The sequence below is a fragment of the Equus asinus genome, chromosome 25 (genome assembly GCF_041296235.1).
Source record: "Equus asinus isolate D_3611 breed Donkey chromosome 25, EquAss-T2T_v2, whole genome shotgun sequence".
NCBI lineage: Eukaryota > Metazoa > Chordata > Mammalia > Perissodactyla > Equidae > Equus > Equus asinus.
Genome location: NC_091814.1, coordinates 21,254,651 through 21,276,991, shown reverse-complemented (window position 1 = coordinate 21,276,991; position 22,341 = coordinate 21,254,651). Strand labels below are relative to the sequence as shown.

General features: G+C 37.9%; 1 protein-coding gene and 1 pseudogene across 3 annotated transcripts; one reads left to right on the top strand and one right to left on the bottom strand.

Moving 5' to 3' along the window:
- Positions 1–1,632: 1,632 nt before the first annotated feature.
- Positions 1,633–2,590, top strand: LOC106835794 (olfactory receptor 10X1-like; annotated as a pseudogene).
- A 14,528-nt stretch (positions 2,591–17,118) lies between these two features.
- On the bottom strand, positions 17,119–20,857 carry LOC106835727 (T-cell surface glycoprotein CD1e, membrane-associated). Of its 3 annotated transcripts, none has more exons than XM_014848299.3 (6): positions 20,666–20,852; positions 20,053–20,349; positions 18,993–19,271; positions 18,490–18,768; positions 17,998–18,091; positions 17,119–17,869 (listed from the first exon to the last, which is right to left on the bottom strand). In XM_014848299.3, the coding sequence occupies exons 1-6, from the start codon at positions 20,724–20,726 to the stop codon at positions 17,701–17,703; spliced, it is 1,179 nt and encodes a 392-aa protein (XP_014703785.1). In that variant the 5' UTR covers positions 20,727–20,852; the 3' UTR covers positions 17,119–17,700. The 3 variants fall into 3 exon arrangements, with proteins under 3 accessions (XP_014703785.1, XP_014703786.1, XP_070353101.1); XM_014848300.3 differs by having other exon boundaries at positions 20,053–20,284; positions 20,666–20,812; XM_070497000.1 differs by lacking the exon at positions 20,053–20,349 and having other exon boundaries at positions 17,125–17,869; positions 20,666–20,857.
- Positions 20,858–22,341: the final 1,484 nt, after the last annotated feature.

The window sequence follows — 22,341 nt, the reverse complement described above, 5'->3', positions numbered from 1 at the left end:
GGGGAAACAATAAAAGAAGAAGAAGTAACAGGAAAAGAGCAAGATAGGAGATAAGAAAAGATTGTCATGTGATTCCTGTATGACTGAAAGAATAAGGGTCTTGTCAGCTCTAAGGCAAAAGAATCAAAGGGATCTATAAAGTAAAGTCTATAGGGTTGTGGATTATTTCTGGAACCATTTACAGTTTAGACTATTTTCCTACTTCCTCTTCTGTCAGTGACCAGCTAGACATTGCTATGAGAAAGTTTATTTTTAGCCTGAACTAAATTACATTAGGAGTAGAAAATATGTTCATCTCCATGCTCAAAATCAAATACTGAGTAATGCTGAATAACTGAGTGAAACAGAAATTGCTTATAGATTCAGGACATTTTTTTATGATTAACTTATCCATCCAACATGTGTAGGGAATTATTACCTTCTTAAAATGCTCTATATCATCACCCTAAGAAACACAGAAATATATTACTCAGAGTCTCCTTCCTGAGGAAGAAAACATTGATAAATGAAAAGAATATACATTTAAAATCAAGACAGCTTGATTCTAGTTACAAATATGTCATTTCATAGGTACAATTATCTTATTTCTAACATAAGTAAAATAATCACAGCTGCCCTATACATTTCACAGCTGTGCTATACACTTCACATTTATGCTGTGAAGAGTAAAATCAGTTCACCTTTGAAAGAATCTGGCAAAATGTAGACTCTATAAATGCTAGTTATTAAACATGTTGGCATGTGGGACAGGAGAAACAATAGCATGATATAATACAAAGCTGAAGTATTGCATTAAATATAAGAGAAAAACAACATGGTGTAGAAATCAGAGGAGGATGAGATTAAATCAGATGTGGAATTATCAAAGAATTCATAGAACGACTAGCCTTTATCATTTTCAGATGCCAAGCTTGGTGTTGAAGAAATGGGAACAATCTCAATTGCCAGCTGCACTATGCTTGGATAAACGTTCTGTTTATCAATACAGGAACATATTCTATTTAATCACTACTTATCCTAGGGGTCCTGGGATGTGTTATCTTCTTTCTTTATCCTCAGAGTGGAGGAAGGGGAGCATGTTCTTTCTTTCCTTTAATATTACCAGATCTAAATATCCTCTCTCAGAAGAAATAATGACTTTAGACTTCTCTAATAATTGTAAGCCATTGTTTATCTTTTGTTCCCTAATTATTATGTCAACTATCAAACTTCACTCAGTAGATATTTACAGATCATACATTACATGAAAGTTGCCATGTTGAACCTTGACCCTGTTTGTCTATTAGCTATGTGGTAATTTTTTCAGCATTCAGAATCTGATTCAAATCTGGCTTCTTAATACACCCGCATCTCCTTCATCTGGATATCAATTAGAATATTTCCCCTATTATATTAAAAGCCAATAAAATTCTTAAAAAAATAGTCCAGAAAAAGTCTTCTTGTGACATAACCAATCAGTAATTGGTTACTGAATAAACAGGAAGTGAATGAATTAAAAATTAGGAAACACGTCACCTACATATATATGGTGTTTTGCTAAACTAAATTAAAAAAGCACTTGGTAACTGATCATTTTTCTTACCCACATCACAATTTTCAAAGCATACTGAGGGGTAAATATTTACTTGCTGTTTCTTTCAGATACTAAACATTCAAACAATGAAGATCAACCAGACAATCCTGCAGGAATTCATTCTCATTGGCTTTTCTGTTTACCCACATGTACAGACATTCCTCTGTGGTCTTCTTTTGCCTCTACCTTCTCACTCTCACAGGTAACCTGGCCATCATAGGTCTTACTTGCTTGGACAGAGCTCTCCACAACCCCATGTACCTCTTCCTCAGTGCACTCTCCTTCTCTGAGACCTGCTACACACTGACCATCATCCCCAAGATGCTGGCAGATCTTCTGGCCAAAAGTAGAAGCATTTCAGTCATAGGTTGTGGCTTGCAGATGTGTTTCTTCTTGGGACTTGGTGGCACTAATTGTGTCATCATTACGTTGATGGGCTATGATCGCTTCCTGGACATCTGCAACCGTCTCAGATATCCACTGCTTATGACCAACATGGAATGTGGACAACTTGTGGCCTCTGCTTGGGCTGGAGGATTCTTTATCTCTCTGATAGAGACTGCACTGATATTCAAGGGTTCTTTCTGCAGCCCCAAACTTGTCAAACACTTCTTCTGTCATATGCGGGCAGTTGTGAGGCTGAACTGTCTAGACACTGACCTCATAGAATTGATTATAACTGTGATCTCAATGTCAGGTTTGCTGGTCACCTTCCTGCTCAACATCCTCACTTATGTTTTCATTCTTTCCACTGTCCTCAAGACCCCTTCAGCTGAGGGTAAACAGAAGGCATTTTCTACGTGTGCCTCCCACATCACAGTGGTCATCATCCACTTTGGTTTTGCCTCTATTGTTTATCTGAAGCCTGAAGGCTCAGGGGGAGATGAGACACTGATAGAAGTTCCTTACACTGTCATTACCCCATTCCTAAACCCCCTCATTTTCAGCCTCAGGAATAAGGACATGAAGACTGCTTTTAGAAAGGTATTTGCAAAGACAAGATCCTTTAAAAAATAGTTTTGGATTATTGCTGCATGATTGAATGTCCTTAGAAGTCAGTGAAGCATCTACACTATGACATCTGGAGGAGCCTGTACCATTAATCTTTTTCTGGAGATTGGCAGATAGATATCAAGTGACTGAGTCTGGGACCTACCTAAGTTATCACAATCATCTACTCAGCCTGTTAAGGAAGTTGTCTAATTCTTCTTCTTGATTGTTGATATATAAGGACTTAGTACTGCCATTTATCTTTTGTTTTCTGAAAGTTCTGTATTTCCCTTGTTTCTTGTCCAAAGTATTTCCACCTGCCAATTCAGTTTGACGATTCTCTATGATGGTTTTCTCAGTTTACTCTTTATTTATCATTTGTGTCTCTGTTCTGATTTTTTCTTTAGAGGCTACCATGATATTTATATAAAAAGATCTCAGACAAAATAGTCCATTTTCTGATAGCATCTTATGTCCTTAGCCTAAGCAGGTTCTACATCTTTCCTCTTCCCCATCTAAGTTATTGTTGTTACTCCATTTTGTGTTGTGAGTTTGTGTTATTGTTATTCCATTTTGTGTTGTGAGTTTCTGATTAAAATGAAGTGATTATAGTTATTTTCAATGCTTTCTTTCCCTTTATCTTTAATTTATAATTAAGTGTTTGTTAACCTGTGATGATATAGATCTGCAAATTTCTGATTTTGTCTTTATAGTTATCTCCTTATTCAAGGCTTTGTAAACCCTTTCTCTCTCTCTCTTTTTTTTTTTTTTTTTTGATATGAGGGCCTTCTTTATCATTCTCGTAGAGGGGGTCTTGTGTCAATGAACTATCTCATCTTTTGTTTCTCTGGAAAGTTTTTCTTTTCTCCATCATATCTGAAGGATAGCTTCACTCAATGGATTATTCTTGGCTGAAAGTTTTTGTCTTTCAGTATTTTGAATCTATCATACCACTCTATCCAGGCCTATAAAGTTTCTGCTGAGAAATCCACTGAGAGACTGATAGGCAGTCCTTTGTAGATTATTTTCTTCTGCCTTGTCACCCTTAATATTTTTTCTTTGTCATTGACTATTGCCGGTTTTACTAATATGCTTGGAGAAAGTCTTTTTCCATTGATGTAATTAGGAGTTCTCTTACCTTCATTTACATCTATACTAGTTTATTCTCCAGGTTTGGGAAGTTCTCAGCTGTTATTTCTTTGAACAATCTCTCTGTTCTGTTCTCCCTCTTTTCTCCCTCTGGAATATGTATAATCTTCATACTGCAGTTTCTAATTGAGCTGGATATTTCTTGGAGAATTTCTTCATTTATTTTTAGTCATTATTCTCTCTCCTTCACCTGAAGCACTTCTATATTTCTATCCTCTAAATTACTATTTCTGTCCTCCATAATGACAGCTCTGCTTTTTTTAATGATTCCAGGGTTTTTTTTTTTTTCCTGAAGAAGAGTTGGCCTGAGCTAGCACCCGTGCCAATCCTCCTCTACATTTTTCTATGTGGGAGACCTCCACGGCATTGCTGTTGAGTGGAGTAAGTCCACATCTGTGATCCAAATCTGTGAACCTGAGCCAACAAAATGGAGCACATTCAACTTTAACCACTTGGCCACAGGACCAATCCCCAGATTTTCTTTTTCTTTCTTTTTTTTTTATTATCTCATTCATTGTGTTCTTCATCTCCAACATTTCTGTTTGGCTTTTTTTTTTTTATAGTTTTAATCTCTTTTGTGAAGAATTCCCTCAGTTCATTAATTTTATTCCTGAGTTCATTGAACTGTCTTTCTGAGTTGTCTTCTAACTCATTGAGTTTCTTTATGTTAACTATTCTGAATTCTCTCCTTTAGATCATAAATTTCTGTGACTTCAGGATTTTTTTCTACATACTGGCCTTTTTATCCTGGTCTGGAGTGTTAATCTATTTCTTCATGTTGATTGATGGGGTGGACCTTTGCCATTGAATAGTGATAGGATCTTGTCACAGATTCCCCCTGCCACCAATGAGGGGGACAGGACCTGTGTTTTCCAAGCCCATTGTGACCCCTGGTAATTGTGCCCATCAAGGGGAAGTTGTAACAATAGGACTTTGCATCTGGCCACTGCTACTTCACACACACAGGTGCAGACAGTCTGGTGAGGATCCCCTGCTCTGGCTGAGCAGCCAAATTGATGCATAGGGAGGGAGGGAGGGGCTTCTTTCTTACCCATGCTCCTGCTTTCCACTCACTGCCTGCTTACCTGCTCTGCTCAGCTTGTTGGGGGTACTCCCCCTATGATGGCTTTGCCGCCTCCTATGGGGTGTCCCCATAGGTTGGGAAGCAACTCTGAGAACAAAAGTGTTCCTGCAGAGGGCTGCATTTTCCCCATTCTCCTCTCAGAGTTGCACACTATCAACCACATGAAGTCCTGCAACCTAGATCACTGCCACTGGGGAGGGGGAGGTGATCTGCTCACCTCCTTCCTATACCTTCTGGGGGGGTCCATAACCCCACTGTTAGATGTATTGCTATGTGGATGTGTCAAACTTCTATTGTGTTGTGTGGATGTCCTCTGTTGATTATGAATGTCCTTTTCATTATGTCTTAGGGGCTAGGGCCCAGGGGAAAATCTCACTCCACCATGATATGATGTCACTCCTTTTTCTCAAACTTCTCATTGACTTTGGTCACTTTCTAGTCACTTAGAATTTTCTTCTTAATGTTTTTGTCCATGTTTAATAATTTTTATCTATGAAAGGAATCACTGAATCTCTTCAAGTCCTTATTAACTCCTTCGTTTCATCTCCATTCACTCTATTTATGGTTAAATATCCTACCCACTCAACCCATGCCTCAGTCCAAGAGGTCTACCTGATATTATCTGGACCAATCAAAGTATATTAACCTCTGGCTGGAGTAATTGGTACAAGCAGTGTGCAGGCAAATAAAGCCAGAGAAATGGATGTTTCTTTTTCTTTTACATAACCCATGGTCAAAGAAGAAAAGTGCAATAAGAAAATATTTCTAGCCTAACAATAATAATTAAAAAAATGCTTACATTGGTAAAATACAGCTAAAAAATGCTTAAAGGAAAATTTTTATATTCAAGTTCTTATATTAAAAAAGAAATTTATCAAGAATATGATCTATGCTAAAAAAATAAGAATCTAATTTTTTGGGGGAACTAGTCAAATTAATAAAAAGTAAGGAGAAGAAAAAACATAATAAAGATATAAATAATAAAAGTATATAATAGAAAAAATTTGTCAGCAGTAGTAGAATTTGAGTCCTTTAAATTCTTAGTTAAATGGATAAATCCCTAACAATATTGGTCAGGGATAAAGAGAAAATTGTTAGAAAAAGCATAAATGAACAAAGGAGTATTAGTTCAGATCCTACAGATAATTAGAGTGTGAAGACACATCATGAAGAAGTTAAAGTCGATCAACAAACTTAGGTAAAAACAATCCCTTAGAAAGACAACCTATCAAAAGTGACAAAAATAAATAGAAAATCTGAATAGTCCAATACTTGTTAAACAAATATAAAACTTCCCCAAAGAAAACTCCAGATTCACATGGTTTCATTGGTTAATTCTTTCAAACAGTTAAGGAAAAAAGAAAAACAAAATTACACAATTTCTTTCAGGAAATATAATGTTGAGAACAATTTATACCTTAAATTATGTTACCAGAATAACAATGGGACTGAAACCTGACAAGCATGGCATAAGAAAACAAAATTGCAGGCCACAATAACATATCACTGTAGTTTCAAAAATATTCCTAACAAATTATTAGAAAATATATCCCAGCAATATATAAAAAGAATATTTCATGAGAAAAGGAATGTTTTCCAAGCATGAAAGCCTGGTTTATTATTTGAAAATCTGTTAAAAGAATTCCCTACATCAGCAAAACAAAGGTTAAAAAATAAGCTGCTCATCTCAATATTTATAGAAAAATCATTTGTAAAAATCAATACTCATTATTGATAAAAATTCTATTTCTATGAAAAACTAAAACTAATACCCTACGTCACTGTGAAATATTGAACTATTTTTCCTAAGATGACCACTCTTACTGTCTCTATACAATATTATACTGGAGGTCTAATGCAGTGCAATAATGTAAAAAAAGGTTTAAAATTTATATTGATTTGAAAGGAACAATAAAACTCTTCATTTGCAAATGACATGACTGAATACCTAGAAAATATTACTAAATCTACATCAGAAGCTATAAACCTAATAAGTATATTTAGCAAGGTCTCAAATCAACTGTTTTTCTTCATATTAGTTACAAAAAACAAAAAAATGATATTTTTAAACATCAATATCAGTAACACCAAAAAATAAAACCTTTAGAATTATACTTATATTGTAGCACTATTCACAATAACCAAGATATGGAAACAATCTAAATGTCCGTCAATGGAAGAATGGACAAAGAAATGATGGTATATGCATACAATGGAAAATTTTTCATCCATAGAAAATAAGGAGATCTTGCCATTTGTGATAACATGGATGGACATAGTGGACATTAAGCTGAGTGAAATAAGCTGTAATAAACCAGATGTAGAAAGATAAATACTATATGATCTCACCTACATGTGGAATTTAATATCGTCGAACTCATAGAAACAGAGAATATAATGGTGGTTACCAGAAGCTGTAGGGAGGGAGAAATTAGTAGAGGTCAGCCAAGAATACAGTTTTCAGTTCTATGACATGCATAAATTCTGGAGACCAGATGTATAGAATAGTGACTATAGGTAACAATCCTGAACTTCATACTTGAAATTTGCTCACAGATCATATCTTAATTTTTCTCACCATATACACACAAGAAATGGTAACTATGTAAGGTAATTGATATGTTAATTAGCTTGATTGTAGTGACTATTTCACAATGTATATATATATATATATATATATATATATATATCGAGTCATCAGGTTGTACACCTTAAAAATACATAATAAAATAGAAAAGAAAATCAGAATTCAATTTTTCTGCAACAATCAACTTTCAGACTTCACAAACAATATTATACCTTAAACATTAGAGTGTGTTTAGATCTTTTAATAATCACAAATGGAAATTTGTGTTTTATTTATGAAAAAGTTCCATCCAAAATGACTTGACTTGGTTGAAAAAGGAGACTGGGTTGGGGGTTTTTCAGTGACTAGTGAGTGGAGGCAGGGTGAGATTTCTGGTGCAGAGGTTTGCATGGTTTCAACCTCCCACAGATGACAAAAGAAGGGGCACCAGGCTTTCTTATCAGATTTCCCCGATGTGTGGAAAAAGGAAAAGAGGAAGGACTTTACACATTTTATAAAATGGAGTCAGACTCTTTGTTCATACCTGTCAGTATCTCACTATGTGGAGTAGTGTAGCTATACAGTAGGTCTTAATAGTTGAAGAAGTACTTATTTCCATTTTTTTCTTCTTTTTCAGGCTGTGACACTTATGTAAAGGCTTGTGATTTTCCATATAAATTATAGAATAAGTTTCTCTTTTCTATTAAAAAAACACTGAGATTTTAAAAGGAACTGCATTAAACTATAGATCAAGTTGGGCACTAATTTTCTTCTTCTTTTTCTAGTTTTTTGAAATAAGGTGTAGATTATTTATTAGAAACTTTTTCTCTTCTCTAATGTAAACATTTAGTGCTATGAATTTCCCTTTTTATACTGCTTTACCTGCATCCCACAACTTTTGAAACATTGTAACTTCATTTTTGTTCAGCTATATATATTATTTTTATTTCCTTTGTGACCTCCTCTATGACCCATGAGTCATTTAAATTCCATGTATTTGTAGATTTTCCATTGTCTTTCTGTTACTTATTGCTAACTTGATTCCATTATCGTTGGAAAATCTTAACATCCTCTGTATGATTTTCATCCTTTTAAATTCTTTGAAGTTTGTCTTGTGGTCTAGGATACTGCTTATCTTGGTGGGAGGTGGAGGATGGGTTACCTTTTTGGCTTTGTTGGCAATGCTGCTATGGGCAGACAAGTCCTAGCTGGCTTTTGTGAGGTGGGGACTGAGCTAGGATCCAAACTCTGATGACACTTCAGGTGTAGGCACATTAGAATCTTCACTGCCATAGGCTATCAGTCTTTGTATTAAGTCCCCGTGGGGCTTCCCCTTTGCTGATCCTTTGTCAGAGAAAGCTGAAGCATGTACCACATCAGGACATTTTCCTCACTTTCCTGCCGGGGAAACTTAGACACAAAAGGTGCAGGGATTTTCCCAATGTCACTAAACTAGCAGTGGTAAAGTTAAGAATCTAGACTTTGAGCCCAGTGATTTTCATATGTCTCTTTTGAGCAGAGAACAAAGCATGCTCCCAACAATGTGAAGACTGTCCTGGGAGAAGATAAGTGTAACATTGAATCGGCTTTAGAGCCCTGATAAAATACACAAGGTAGAAACTATTTTAGATGGCTCGTCTCTCTATTCATTATAGTTTGTTGTCACTACATTTCCTCCAAATTACACCTTCTCTTTGACTTTGGAAAGGGTGTATTTTTCTTACACCAGTGGATACATATGCCCAAATTAAATTTGATGCAAGTGTATTTGGGGACAACTTCAGAGATTGGTGAGGGTACCATACTCTCAGCCCCTACACATACATATTCAGAATATGTCAGATGTAGGTGGAGATTCTGACATTTGTATTCTACTGCTGATGATTCACCAGGTGGATATTTAACAGACAAGTAAAGGGAAGAATTAGATAAGAAAGGAAATGTCTTAGAATTTGCATTCCTGATTCTTTGCATTACTGCTTCTGCATTTAATGATGGCTTATACAACGGTAAAATTATATTATAATCCCTCTTACTTCATAAGTGTTCTGTTTCCCCAATTTATTACTCCTCCGATTCCATAACATACCTGAAACTTGCACTTTTTTATGGTTTCATCACCTTGCTGGTTTACTTGCTAGTACGTTAGTAAATTTTGACATATTCTTGAGATAAATTTTTCTAAGAAGATTTTTAAAATATTTTTTAAACAAATGGCCTTTTGTTTCTATGAGCCCACATCCAAATAATGCAACACGATGTGCAAAGGTCTGTATGTCTTACTCCTTATTTCCAGTCTCATATATGGCCTTACTCCCCTCCTCATATTCTATGTCTGTGCTTCTCAATTTGAGGTGAAAGACCAATTTTCCCCCAAGTTTACTTTGTGCCAACAACTCTGTAAAATACAAGGAAAATGAATTATTTCAAAAACAAAACAAAAAAGATATATTCAAGCTTTTCTTGTTTTACTATTAGATTAACAGACAAAAAATTACTCTGCTGAATTGTTATAAAATTTCCTAAACATTTACTTTCAGTTTCTATACTTGTCACAAACGAGTAACAAATATTTCCTAGGCTCATTCTCATCTTTGGACCACATTTAGAATGGCATTCTATGCTTCGGGTATTTCCAAATACTCAGAATCCCCACAACATTCAAAACTGAAACATTGTCTATCTCCGTGCCTCCACTTCCTAAGTTTGGAGTTCCCCCACGAGTGGACCTGGTGTACTGATCATCCTTTGACTTTCAGTTTAAGTGGAATTTCTGAGGTCTGTCCTGTAATCCCGCAGGAAGTACTGGCCATTCCTTCTCTAATGCCTTCAACATAACCCCTAACACAGAATACTGGCTTCTGACCAGCAATCATAGCATTGTATTCCAAATATTTGTTCATATGGCTATCTCCACCATTGTAGAGTAGCTCTTAAACTTTTCATTATTTCTCTCAAATAAGTGTCTTTATCATGGATACTTCTCAATTTTAGACCTAAACCTAATGGCCGGTTTGATTTTTTCACTCTGAATCATAACAGGCATTTCAAACTAAACATCCAAAACCAAATACTCAGTTTGGCCTCCCAATCTTTTCTTTCCATAATCTCATCTATCTTGGTTGTAATTCCTAATGGAATTCTAGCTTCTCCAAACAAAAACCTGGAGTCATTCCAGACTCCTTTTTTTTCTAACACAACAGATAGAATCTATCATTAAGTCCTATTCCTTCTATTTTGAAAACACACAGTTGCAAGTCTCTTTTCACCACCTCCACCTCTAGTGCTACGGTTTACTCCTATCACCATTTTCTTGAATTACTACAGTTGTCTTCAAATTGGTTTGGCTACTTCCACCCTGTCCTCAAGTCTATTCTCAATCAAGCGGTCTGAATAACTATTTGAAAAACAAGTCAGACCATGTCTCTTCTCAGATCAAAACCTCCCAATGGTTCCCATCATCTTGAGAGAAAAGGAATAAGGTTCAGAGTGACCCCCAAGACAGTAAGTTTTCTGGAGGCTCACTCTTCTAGGATTTCACTTCTGACCACTCTTCTTGAATAGAGATTTGCAAGGGGAAAGATGACAATGGAGAGGATAGCCGCACATCTGCTCCTTGCCTAGTCCCTTGGACTGAATTTGAATTTGAACCTATTGATATATATTTCTTTTGTCCAACAAAGCTTTTGTGTGTGTGAGGAAAAACTCACTAAAATTTGGACTAACTTAAAGCCAGTTTAGTAATAACTTGAGTATATCAAACAGTATTCCTTCAAACATTAAACAATCAGGATCCTTCCATGTACTTGTGCATTAAACACACAACTAATTAGAAAGCCTAAAATATATGAAATTAGTAAAATTAGTGAAACACTAGGAAGGCAAATCCTAGAGGAAAATTAACTAGGAGTTTATATAAATTGTATGTGTGTGTGTTTGTGTATTTCTCTTTTTAAAAAGTTAGTAGCATTTTAATTTTTGTTTATATTTTCTCCTATAAGGAAAATAGAGGTGGGAAGTGACTAAGAATAAAAATATGAGCAAGGATAAAGACTAAAGTAATGAAGATTCAGCTGAGTGTATTTGAGAATAAAATTCTAAATATTTCACCATGGAATTTTTAAGTCTATATCTTCTATATTGATTTTAATTTTTTAAACATCATGTCTTTCCCCAAAACTATCATTTTTTAGCTTGTGAGGAGGTGGAATTCCCTGATCTATTATACAATTGTGGCCATGTATTCACTTAGTCTGTTAGCATTAGTAAAATTTGTTTACCATAGTATTCATCACAGTTATTACACAAAAGTCCCTAGTATTTAATATAATTAGTAGAGACAACTAAAATATACATCTCTTAGGATATAAAGATTTACTTTGCATAGTTAATTATCCCTCTTAGAATATTTGACTAATTCATCATGTTGGAACACACTTTCGAACTTTCTTTGTGTTTTACTATTGCGTGTGGCCATCTGTGATGATTAACTGTAGGATCCCTTTTCCATCTGGTTGTTATATAGATGATTATCTCTGGTAAAAAATCTTTCCTGTATTTGATTCAATATATACTATTTCTATGATTACTTGGCTTATTATTTTCTCTGTTTAGTCTTGCCTGCTTACACGAATAGTCATGCATATGAATGAAATTATAATTAATAGAAGGTATATATATATATATGTTACACTCATACTTGTTAAAATCAATAAAAATTAAACATGTGCTATAATGTTCAAACCTCTTTTGCTTTATAACTAGATACTCTTATTTCATATTTCAAAGATCATTGTCGTTCTTCATTTGAAAAATATTGATAGGTTAGATTATTTTTCACATAGAAAATGGAAGCAACCATCTCCCCTAAAGGAATTTCCCGTTTTTCTTTAAATGTAGAATCTGGATTCTGGGGCACATATGATATTTTAGTGGTAAGCAAATGTGCTGCTACTTGGGGATACTTTTAATGGTGACAGAGATTGAGAATACTTTCTAGGTCTTTTAATGTATTGGGTTCAAATTGAGTTTATGTCAATCCCTTGCAACCTATATGATTTCATTTGCTACTATGACTTTTCTAGCTAATTTGGCCAGCCAATTGAAACTGAAGGAAAAGGTAAGGGATTCTTTACTGAATTCCAAGAGATAGGGAACAGCGAGAGCTGATGTTATGGTACACAAGAGGCTTCATGCAATTACACACAAATAAAGCAGCTTCCGGAACTAGATATCAAATGAAACAAACAACTGTGGAGTAAGCCATACCCTATGCCTGTGTATGGAGCATCCTTCCATAAAAGCACCTGAGGATTGGTCAGAAGCTTTGAGAGAAACAGATGAGAAGATATCATCATCTTATCTTGGGTACTAGCAACCATGGAAGCTTGAGGCTGCTCCAAGCAACCTCGTGGGCAGCAGCCAGTTGGCAAATGGAAGCATGAACTGGAGAGGAAAAAACAAGTCAGATGCCACTTGGAAACCCATGCTGAATGACTGGTTTGTGAGCATAGATGAATACTTTTAGTAGGGCTAAGTTTGTACCAGTGCAGATAAGCAGATCGGGGTCACTGCAATTTGAGTATAGATACAACTGTGCTCCATTTTGTAGCGATCAAATGATGAGGCCAGGTAATATTTGTCTTTAAGAACCAATTTCCTTTTCCCTAACAACTGCTATACATTTATTCAAATACCTCCAATGACTTTCAATCTCTGTGCAATGGCCTATAAAACCCCTTTTTTATCTGACTCCAACTCACTGGTCTTATCTCCTACTATGTTCCTCCTCACTTACTCCAATCCAGCTACACTGTGGGTCTTTAAATTTGGAGAACACACCTAGTATTATGCTGCTTTTATTTGCAGTTCCTTTGCTTGCAGTGCTCTTCCCCCAGTTACTGCATGGCTTATTTCTTTTTCTTGCTTTAGGTCTCTTCTCAAAAGCCACCTTCTCAGAGTGGCCCATTCTGTCCACCATCTTTGAAATAACAGCCCATTTGTCTCTCTGGTCCTCTTCCCCTGATTCATTTCTTAATTGTAGCATATGCCATCACCTTACACATAATATTTTTATTTACTTATTGTCTGTCTTCTCTGCCATGCATTACCAGGTAAGTTCTGTATGTAAGAATATTTTATCCTGTGTCTCTGCTGTATTTCATTAGGTGTCATAGCATCTGTCACATGGTGGTCTTCCAATAATTACTTGTTGAGTGTGTAACATAGTAGTTACAGCATAGATTTTTGAGCAAAACTGCCTAGAATACTTACTAGTTATGTGACCTTTGTCTCCTCATCTATAAAATGAGAATAATGCTATCTGCCTCAGGATTGTTGTGAGGATTACCTGAGTTAACATGTATAAAGTATGTAGAAGAGTGTCTGGCCTAAAGCAGGCTCCATTTAAATGTTTTTTTTTTTTTTTTTATTACTATTCAATCAGTTTTAACCATGAAATAGGTACTTCTCTTATTTGCTGTAATAATTGAGCTGATGCTCAATATGTGGTCATTATTATGTTATTGATAATGAGATCACTAATTTGGATTACAATTTTGGGCAGGGTGTTCACACTTGAATCAAGCTGATTAGAAAGGGAATGGACTGTAAAAGACCTTATAAAGGAGGCTTTGATGACTGGCTATTCAGGGAGAATGATGAAGCAAAGAGAAGAAGGCTTTGATCTTGAGAGACTAGTAAAATTATGGGATTATTTACAGAAGAAAGTAAAAATGGGAAAATGGTCAATGAAGAAAACTTACAAACTAGTTTTAATTGCTTAAGGGTAAAGTCCAAGTCCCAAGGACCCATAAGAACCTTCTGTGGGTAACCTGAAGAAACCTTTAACAATACCTCTCCTCTCTCCATGAACACAGGCTCCAGAGCGGGTGCTGCAGAAATATCTTTCTTCATCTGAGGTGATATACTTGGAGGCCTGGAACTTTGTTTCAGTTTATGTCACTCCACTTAATCAAGTCTTTCACAGCCTCAGCTTACTTCATTATTAGGCAGAAAAAATCAGATAGACATTTTCGAAATCCATGGTTTGTCAAGGGCATATGGCTACGGTGCTTCTCTGAGTTTTGGCTCCAGCATATTCTGATTCCATCAGTCCTACTGCAGTCCCCTCCAACAATTAATGCCATTCCTAGAGAAATTTACCAACAACCAAGAATATCCTCTCCATCTCTTTTTCCAAATCCTTCTCCTATAATTTCTACTGTATTTGTGTGCATAACAGAATACAGCAAGCTCCAAGTTTGTACTGTCAGCAAAGCAGGCTACCTTCTGGTTTTGCAGCTGGCAGGAATGGAAAGTATCATCCCTAACTATTGAAAAAACACACCCTGGCCCTCTTAAGCAATAAGCCCCATGTTTCAGGGTTCCAGCCAGAATGATGTGATTAACAGTATTAGGTGATATCTCTCTTCTGGGATGTTTTAGTGACACATTTTGTTCTTACATACTAGGTCCTCACTCAGGAACTCTGGTTAAATTACGCAACCCAAAAGTCTACACTAGAATCATGACACAGAGCTTTTCTGACAATCTCATGAACCAATATTTAAAATGGCCTCAAATCTCGTTGAACTGATATTTCTGGCAACATGATCATATGCCCTGAGTGCTCTTTTTGAACCCAACTATGCCATTTTATGGAGAGGGGAGATGCATATGTGCAGGCAGCCCAGATCCCTCTTCTCCTGGGGCTATATTTCGTGCCTCACCCAAATGTATGCCCACTTCTCAACTACAGTACCTTGTTAGGAATGGAATTAGAAAACATTAGATTATTGCGTTCAGGAACCCAGAGTTTCCTGAAAATCATTGTATCCAGCAGTCATCTTTCCCTAAGAGATTCCCTGGACACCACTAAAATGCAACAGCAGAGAAACCCAGAGTAATACTTTATGTTGAACTGGGCTTGTCACTTGCTGTATAAAGGACTCTGATAAGATTTTCTGAGATTCCCTCCCTCCTTCATAAGTTCATATTCATATATTGAAATCTTGCCACATTCACAAAGACAACAACTTGAAGGAAAGAGAGAGCTGATTGTGATCAGTTTACCATCTTAGTACAATATCAATGGTCCACCTACGTCTTTCAGTGACACTAGCACTTTGGAAAGATATTAGTACCTAAAAATCTGTGGCCTATCAGATGGTAGGTATGGTGTCTCTAAGACCTCTTCTGGCAAGTCAAAGTTTATATCACTTGTTCATTCAACAAAAATACTTTTTATCATCTACTATGTGTCAGGCTATAATCCAGGCACTGGAATATGAATGTGATCAAGACAGATAAAATCCATGATGTCATGATGCTTATATTTTAGATTAAAAGGACAATAAAATAAATAAGATCATTTCAACTAAACTATTATTCAACATAAATAATTAAAGAATGTTGGAATAGAATATGCCTGAGGTAGAATATGCTACTTTAGCTAGATTGATAAAGAAAGTCCTCTGTATGAGGGTCACACTTGATCTGAGAACTATAAGTTACCCCAAAATAACCCATGGAAGATCTGGGTGAAGGATGCTCCAGGCTGAGGGAAAAGTACACATAATGGCCTTGAGCTGAGAAGAAGCTTTGTATAATTGAGGGACAAAAAGTCTAGTGTCAGAGAAGCATAATATATACAGCAGAGAAAGATTAGACGTGGGGCCAGAGAGGTTAACTTGAGCCAGATTAGGAGTTCAAGAATTATTGTAATAAAAAAAATTGGTGTAGTGGGGAAAAGTTCATTCAAATGGGAAATATCAGAAATATATTTGGACTGCACATCTATTCTAGAAACTAAAAGATTGCTACTTGAATCTCTTCATTTTGATAGAAGTCATCCCTTGTGGGCTTCTACCCTGTAACGGAACCTTGACTTTCATCATTTATTGCTCCAAATAGCCCCTTAAAATTCTACCTTCCTCTCTGGACTCTGGTGTCCTGCCTCCAGATAGGCTGTCTGAACATGTCATACAGAAGGCAATGGACTCTCAACAGTGAAAGGGCTGGCCTCAATTCATTGTTCACAGGTAACAGTACAGCTTGATAAGTGATCATGTAACCCAATCTGTTAACTTAAAAATGCCCTATATGAAGTTATAAATTTCTGCTAAGAAATCTATATAATCTGCTCAATTATCCCATTGAAGGGAAGATGTTGGTTGGACATTAGTATGAACTCTGCACCTTGACGACTTCCTGCTCTCCAAGAGGCTTAATCAAATATATCTTAATTAAAACAATTAGATAATTTTAAAATCCATATTTAAAAAGTAAGGTGAAATCAAAATATAAATAGTTATTATTACAATAACAAACCATAATAATAAAGAAAATTAAACGTATAGTTTAGCTGGTACCCAATCACTCTTTTCCTTCATTGCCTTGGCTCTGCCCATCAAAATTATCCTTGACCTCCATGTCCTCTTCTCATCTACTCAAGTATGAATTTCTCCCCTGAATATGTGCATTCATAAATGCATGCATAGTCACACACAATCACAGAGAAGTAGGAATGCCAGTCCAACCCCATCCTCAATTTGACAGGAAACATCTCTTGCAATATTATTTTCTTTGTATATTTCTGAAGATGCACAAGCACTTCGATCCCTGTGAAGTTTGAACACTTACTCACCTCCTTCACCTGGGGTGAAAGACAAAGAAAGTGAGAAAGTATTTTAATAAGAGCATAGCCAAAATGATGCAAAGATGTCAAAGAGGTAATAGATTGAGACAACATTGTTTAATTTGACAATAAGTTTATTTTGGTCAATATTTATTGAGAAATATATCATTCAGCCAAATCTGCTAGATAATTTGTGAGGCCAGTACAAAATGAAAATGCAGTATCTCTTCTTCAAAAATCATGAAGAATTTCAATATAGCAACAACTGCACAGGTCACATGCCCATGAAGCTGGCCCTGAATCCAGGTAAGGCTTTTGGTAACAGATACAATAGAAACCCCTAAATCCTGCTTTCAAGTTGAGACAAGAGTAAAAACCTAAGTAACTACTGTTCCAAGTAGGAAAAGATGTGTGTATTTAGGAAGATCAGTCCAATTTGGGGAGTACATAAGAGCTTTCAATTGGGCAATTCAGGGAAATATCCATGAGAAAGAGGCGCCTGCATTGGAGTTTGAAGGATCAATAGTGATGAACATGTGACAAAGCAGAAACGTATTGCTGGAAGATGAAAAAACTATTTCCAAAGGGTTCACGACCTCTGCCAGAATAAGCTGTTTTAACAAAATCATGCTTTGTTTATAGATATGAATCACGTTTAAGAAAAAGCAGAAGAGAATTTTATGTTTAAGGTAAAACTAATGTCACCAGAGTTGCTTTAGGCTTGTTTTCCAATTCTTCAAGAATCTGTTTTTGATCCAAAATTCTTGTGCCAAGCAGAGCTGATGTCCTGAATTCCTGGGGTCTTGAATGTTGACCCTTGTGGAAAAGGCAGGGTTGGGTACATGGAGAGAAAGGATGTTCTGATTTGAGCTGTGGGAGAAGAAGAGAATCTTGAACTCAAACAAGGCAAATCAGGAGAAAGGGGGAAGGAAAAAAAGGAGATAGAGGAAAGAATGAGTTGATAAGTTGAAGAAATAGAACTAGAAAAGACTACTTACCTCTGCTTTCTAAACCATGAGTCAACTACAACCAACAAGACCAGAGTAACTATTATAGTCAAACAGATCAACATCAGGAAGATGGAGTTTCCATCTAGTTGGGAATAAAATAAGGATGTTAGTCTATACAGTACTCTCTTTCTAAGTTTATTCCTTCTCATTTCACAGGGGTGGGGCCTTCCCAGAGTGTTATTGTGTATTTTCCAGAGCCCTCATTTCAATTCCTCCTGAGTCTATGTCCTTGGCCTCCCCCCTCCCTGTCTTTCACCAAATCACTAGGTCCTTCATTATCTTCCCTTTAGTACTTCTAATCCTCTACTTCCATTGTCTTGAAATTTAACTGCTATCATTCTGCACCCTTATTTACTTGGAGTCTCCCACTTTTATCCTCTCATGCACAGCTTTCCTACCCATTTCCCAAGCTCCCCACCCCTTAGCCCTAGGACTATTGGAAGATTATCATTTCCCAGCTGGACCCCAGTTCCTTCTCACCCCAGTGGATGATTATATCATGGCCTCCTAGACTACTGTGCTTCACTCGACAAGTCAGGCCGGCCGCCTCCCCAGACGCCACTTCCAGGGTAACTCGGAGATACCATGTCCCATCAGCATTGGGTAGAATGTCACCTCGCCGAGTGCCTGGCTGCTTCCGCTCACCTCGCATCCACATCACCCACACAGGTTTTGGATGAAAGCCAGAGACATGACACACCAGCAGCAGACGACCAGGCCCAGGACTGGGGCCTTTAGACACCCAAGCCTCTGGCTTCACTAGCGATGAGAAGATGAGGAGAAATGGAATTTATGAGGGCACCCTAGGCCAGAGTTCAATGATTCAGGGTGCCTTAGCAGATTGAATAATCACTTCTTTCTCTTGTCTAAGAAACAATCCTAAATACACACATCTTATGCTCTGGCCTCTAATCATAAAGTGGAAAACTCAAAGATAAGAGTTAAAGCACTAGGGATAGGACAGGAGAGAGGGTTGGGCTCACCTTGTTGTTCCAGCTCTGACTTCCCTGCTTCAAGGAGGCCAGCCAGAAATCGAGGGCAAATGTCGCTGAGAAGGCTCTGCACGATTTCTTTAATAATCCGGTAGTGATTGAGCACCTTACAGACATTCTGAGCCCTACTCCCTGCTCCTGGTGATGGCTTCCAGGAATTTCCTTGGAAACTGAGGAAATCTGATCCTTGATATGCCCCATTTAAGAAACTTTCTGAGGCCTTCCCAGCATGCATTTGACAGCCAGCTAATACCTGGAGCTCAAAGGGATCTGAGGGGGGGAAAAAGAAGAAAGAATCAATATTCAAAGATTTCCAGGGAGGGAAAGCAAACAATCTAGAAAGTAAAGAGGTTCAAGGAAAGGAAAATTTGCTGGGAAATCACATGGGAGACTAGAGTTAGGGTGGGAAAGGGGGAGGAAATTTGGGGGAAGAAAATGTGAAGGTAATAAAGGTATTTTGAAATAATTAACAGGGCTAGTTGGGAAGGATGCTAGGGAGCTAGGAAATGGGTCTGGAAAAGCCCACTAGGGAGTGGTGAGATCCAGGCCTGGGCATGGGAACACTCAGGCCAGGTAGAAAGGAGGTCAGAGTTGTGGTTTGAAAAGTCTGTGTCTGAAGCCAAGGATGGTGAGCAGAAGATCAAAAGGAGACAACTATTCCAAGGAACCAGAAAATGAGGGTACAGTCAGGGGTATGAAGAAATAGGTACACGTAAGCCTTTCTGTTTATGTGGTAGGGTCAGGCGAAGAGTGGGAATGGTGGTGATGGGTAAGAGTGTGAGCCAAAGGGGACAGGAAATAAGGTCAGGAAGGGTGGATGACGGTCAGAGCCCATACATCATCTTCCCCTTTGGCAGATGGTCAGAGCCCTCAGGTAAATACTTGAAATTTAACTGCTATCATTCTGCACCCTTATTTACTTGGAGTCTCCCACTTTTATCCTCTCATGCACAGCTTTCCTACCCATTTCCCAAGCTCCCCACCCCTTAACCCTAGGACTATTGGAAGATTATCATTTCCCAGCTGTCCCAGCTTGGGACAAGAAACTCACATTCAAACTGAAACTGGCTCGCGAAGGCCTGCACTTCCTTATTGAAGCTGTGCAGGTACAACAGCAATAGCGCCTCAAGGTTCTTCAATTCTTGCTTACTGAAGGTACCCTGGGACCAGGGCCTCAGAAAGCGGATGGTGCCTGAGACACTGTCCAAGACATGAGTCTGCACATCCCCCAGCCAGCCTGATGCCTGGATGTGCGCACAGCTGTGGTTGGCAAAGGAGGAGATCTGGACAAAGCGGAAGGAGAGGGGCTCTTCTGATGCTGGATGTCGGAATCCTAGGAGCAGGGGAGCTAAGAGAGAGGAATGAGCAGCAGAGAGATTGTGAAAAGATGAGAGAAGAGAAGCCCACATAGGAGCGGAAGGATGGAGATAGTTACATAGGTTATACGTATACCCATATCCCCTTCCCCCGGACCAGCTTGCTCTCTCCAAAATCAGAGAAAGAAACTGAGACTGGGGACAAGGACACTTTGCCTGGGAGTAGTCTGGCATGCAGACTCCAAGGGCATCCTGGAGGAGCATTTTTCTCTTCCCCCAGGTCCTCCCCAGAACTTCTCCACCCTGCTGTGCCCAACCTCAGTATCTTTCCATCTGGGACCTTCTTACCCACTGTGCTTGCTCCATGGCAGGGAAGTCCCTTGAAGAGCAGGAGCAGCAGGAGCAGCATTGAAGCTCTGTTTGGTGAAGATGCCTCAGCAGGACAAGTTGCCCTCAGAACTCAGATGTCGGCTCTCCTCCAAAATCTTTCGCATTTTCATCTGACTTCCCTTGCCACACAAACAGACAAACCTCTCCCTCTGCCCACTTCCTGTCAGAGAAACCCCACTGCCTCCCTCAGCCACAGGCTTCCCACAGGGTCTCTCATTTCCCCATCCACCTCTCCCACTATCTGGCCTCCAGATTTTCTTCCTGCTCTTGTCTGTGTTCTCCTGACCTCCCCTATTGCACCAATTCTATAAAAATGAGTCCTGGTTTATGAGAAAGTCTGTGGTCTTTGGTATGGCTGGAAAATTTAGTACTTTTTGGCCTTGAGAAATCACGTCTACATTTGGGTTATTAACGTCCTCTTTTGTGAAAAAAAGTGATGGAATGTCATCAGTGATGTCCAGTGGCCTTTCCAGCAGTCTCCCCACTCCTTATCTCTCTGTGGTCTTCTCCTCTCATCTGCTTCCTGGTCTCTCTTTCTCCCTCTTCTTGGTCTTCCTCGTCTTTCTCTACTTATCCATTATTTTTTCCTCTGGAGTGTATTTTAACTCTTCTCACTAATCCTTCTGCTCTCCCTGTCCCCTCAGGCTCCTCTCTGTCTCTTCATTCTGCTCTTCTCAAAATCATTATCAGAAAATACAAGGCATCCTGAGTGTGGCTGTATAATTCACATGCAAATCTCCATACCCATACTGGAAAAAGATCAGCAGTGGCCATATAGGTTATCAGATATTCTAAAGAAAATACACTTTTCCTCAGTTTCCCCATTAGACAAATTGTCACAGTTGAAGGGGTCTATGAGTGAGCTTGACCTGGAACTTGTGAGCTGGGAGGCAGGCAGATTTTCACTCAGGTTGTATGAGTGGATCTAGAAGGAACACAGGGGCCTTGGATCCCAACTCCTACCCGAAATGCATTGAGTGTGTCTACTTGTCAGTGAGCAAGTTTCTCTCTGGGTATGAAGGGCAGTCAGGCAACCTTCCCTTCACAGTACATGGCCTGGGAGCACTGATGTCCCCTTGGTGGTGTCGGACTAGGAAGGAATTTCATAAGCAGAAGAAAAATAATACAAATATAAGAGGATGTCTGAAAATACTATAAATATAAGTGAAAACATACAAAACTTGATAATCAATTAGAGAATCATTTATTAACACTGGTTTTATTGAGTTTCAGGCTGCAAGAGCATTTGGCCACATGACCATAACCCAAGAACTTCTCTCTTAGTAGAGTGATATGTTTGCCTGGGGAGCTATTTCAGCCTGAAAACGACACTGTACTTGCAAGGGAAGCAGATCAGAGACTAAGGCAACTATACCCTCAACATCACCTCCTTTGTTCTTGCTAGAAACTGAAGGATCAGTTGCATCACATGCACAGAAAGGCAGAGGGGGTCAGAGTGTATCATGAGTAACAGCCTCCTAGTTCTAAGGAAGTTAAGGTAGATTTTGACATATTTATTTAAAATTTTATATGAAAAAACAAAAGCATAAGATTCTACATATCTTTGCTAAATAGTAATGAAGAAAATATTTGCCTTACTACAGACTAAAACATATTAGAAAGTTAGTGTTAAA

Coding starts and splice junctions, on each gene's coding strand:
- LOC106835727 (XM_014848299.3), bottom strand. CDS start 20,726: ATGCTGCTCCTGCTGCTCCTGCTCTTCAAGGGACTTCCCTGCCATGGA. Junction 20,350..20,665: donor CCATGGAGCAAGCACAGTGG/GTAAGAAGGTCC, acceptor CCTCTCTCTTAG/CTCCCCTGCTCCTAGGATTC. Junction 17,870..17,997: donor TCATGGTTTAGAAAGCAGAG/GTAAGTAGTCTT, acceptor CTTCTCCCACAG/CTCAAATCAGAACATCCTTT.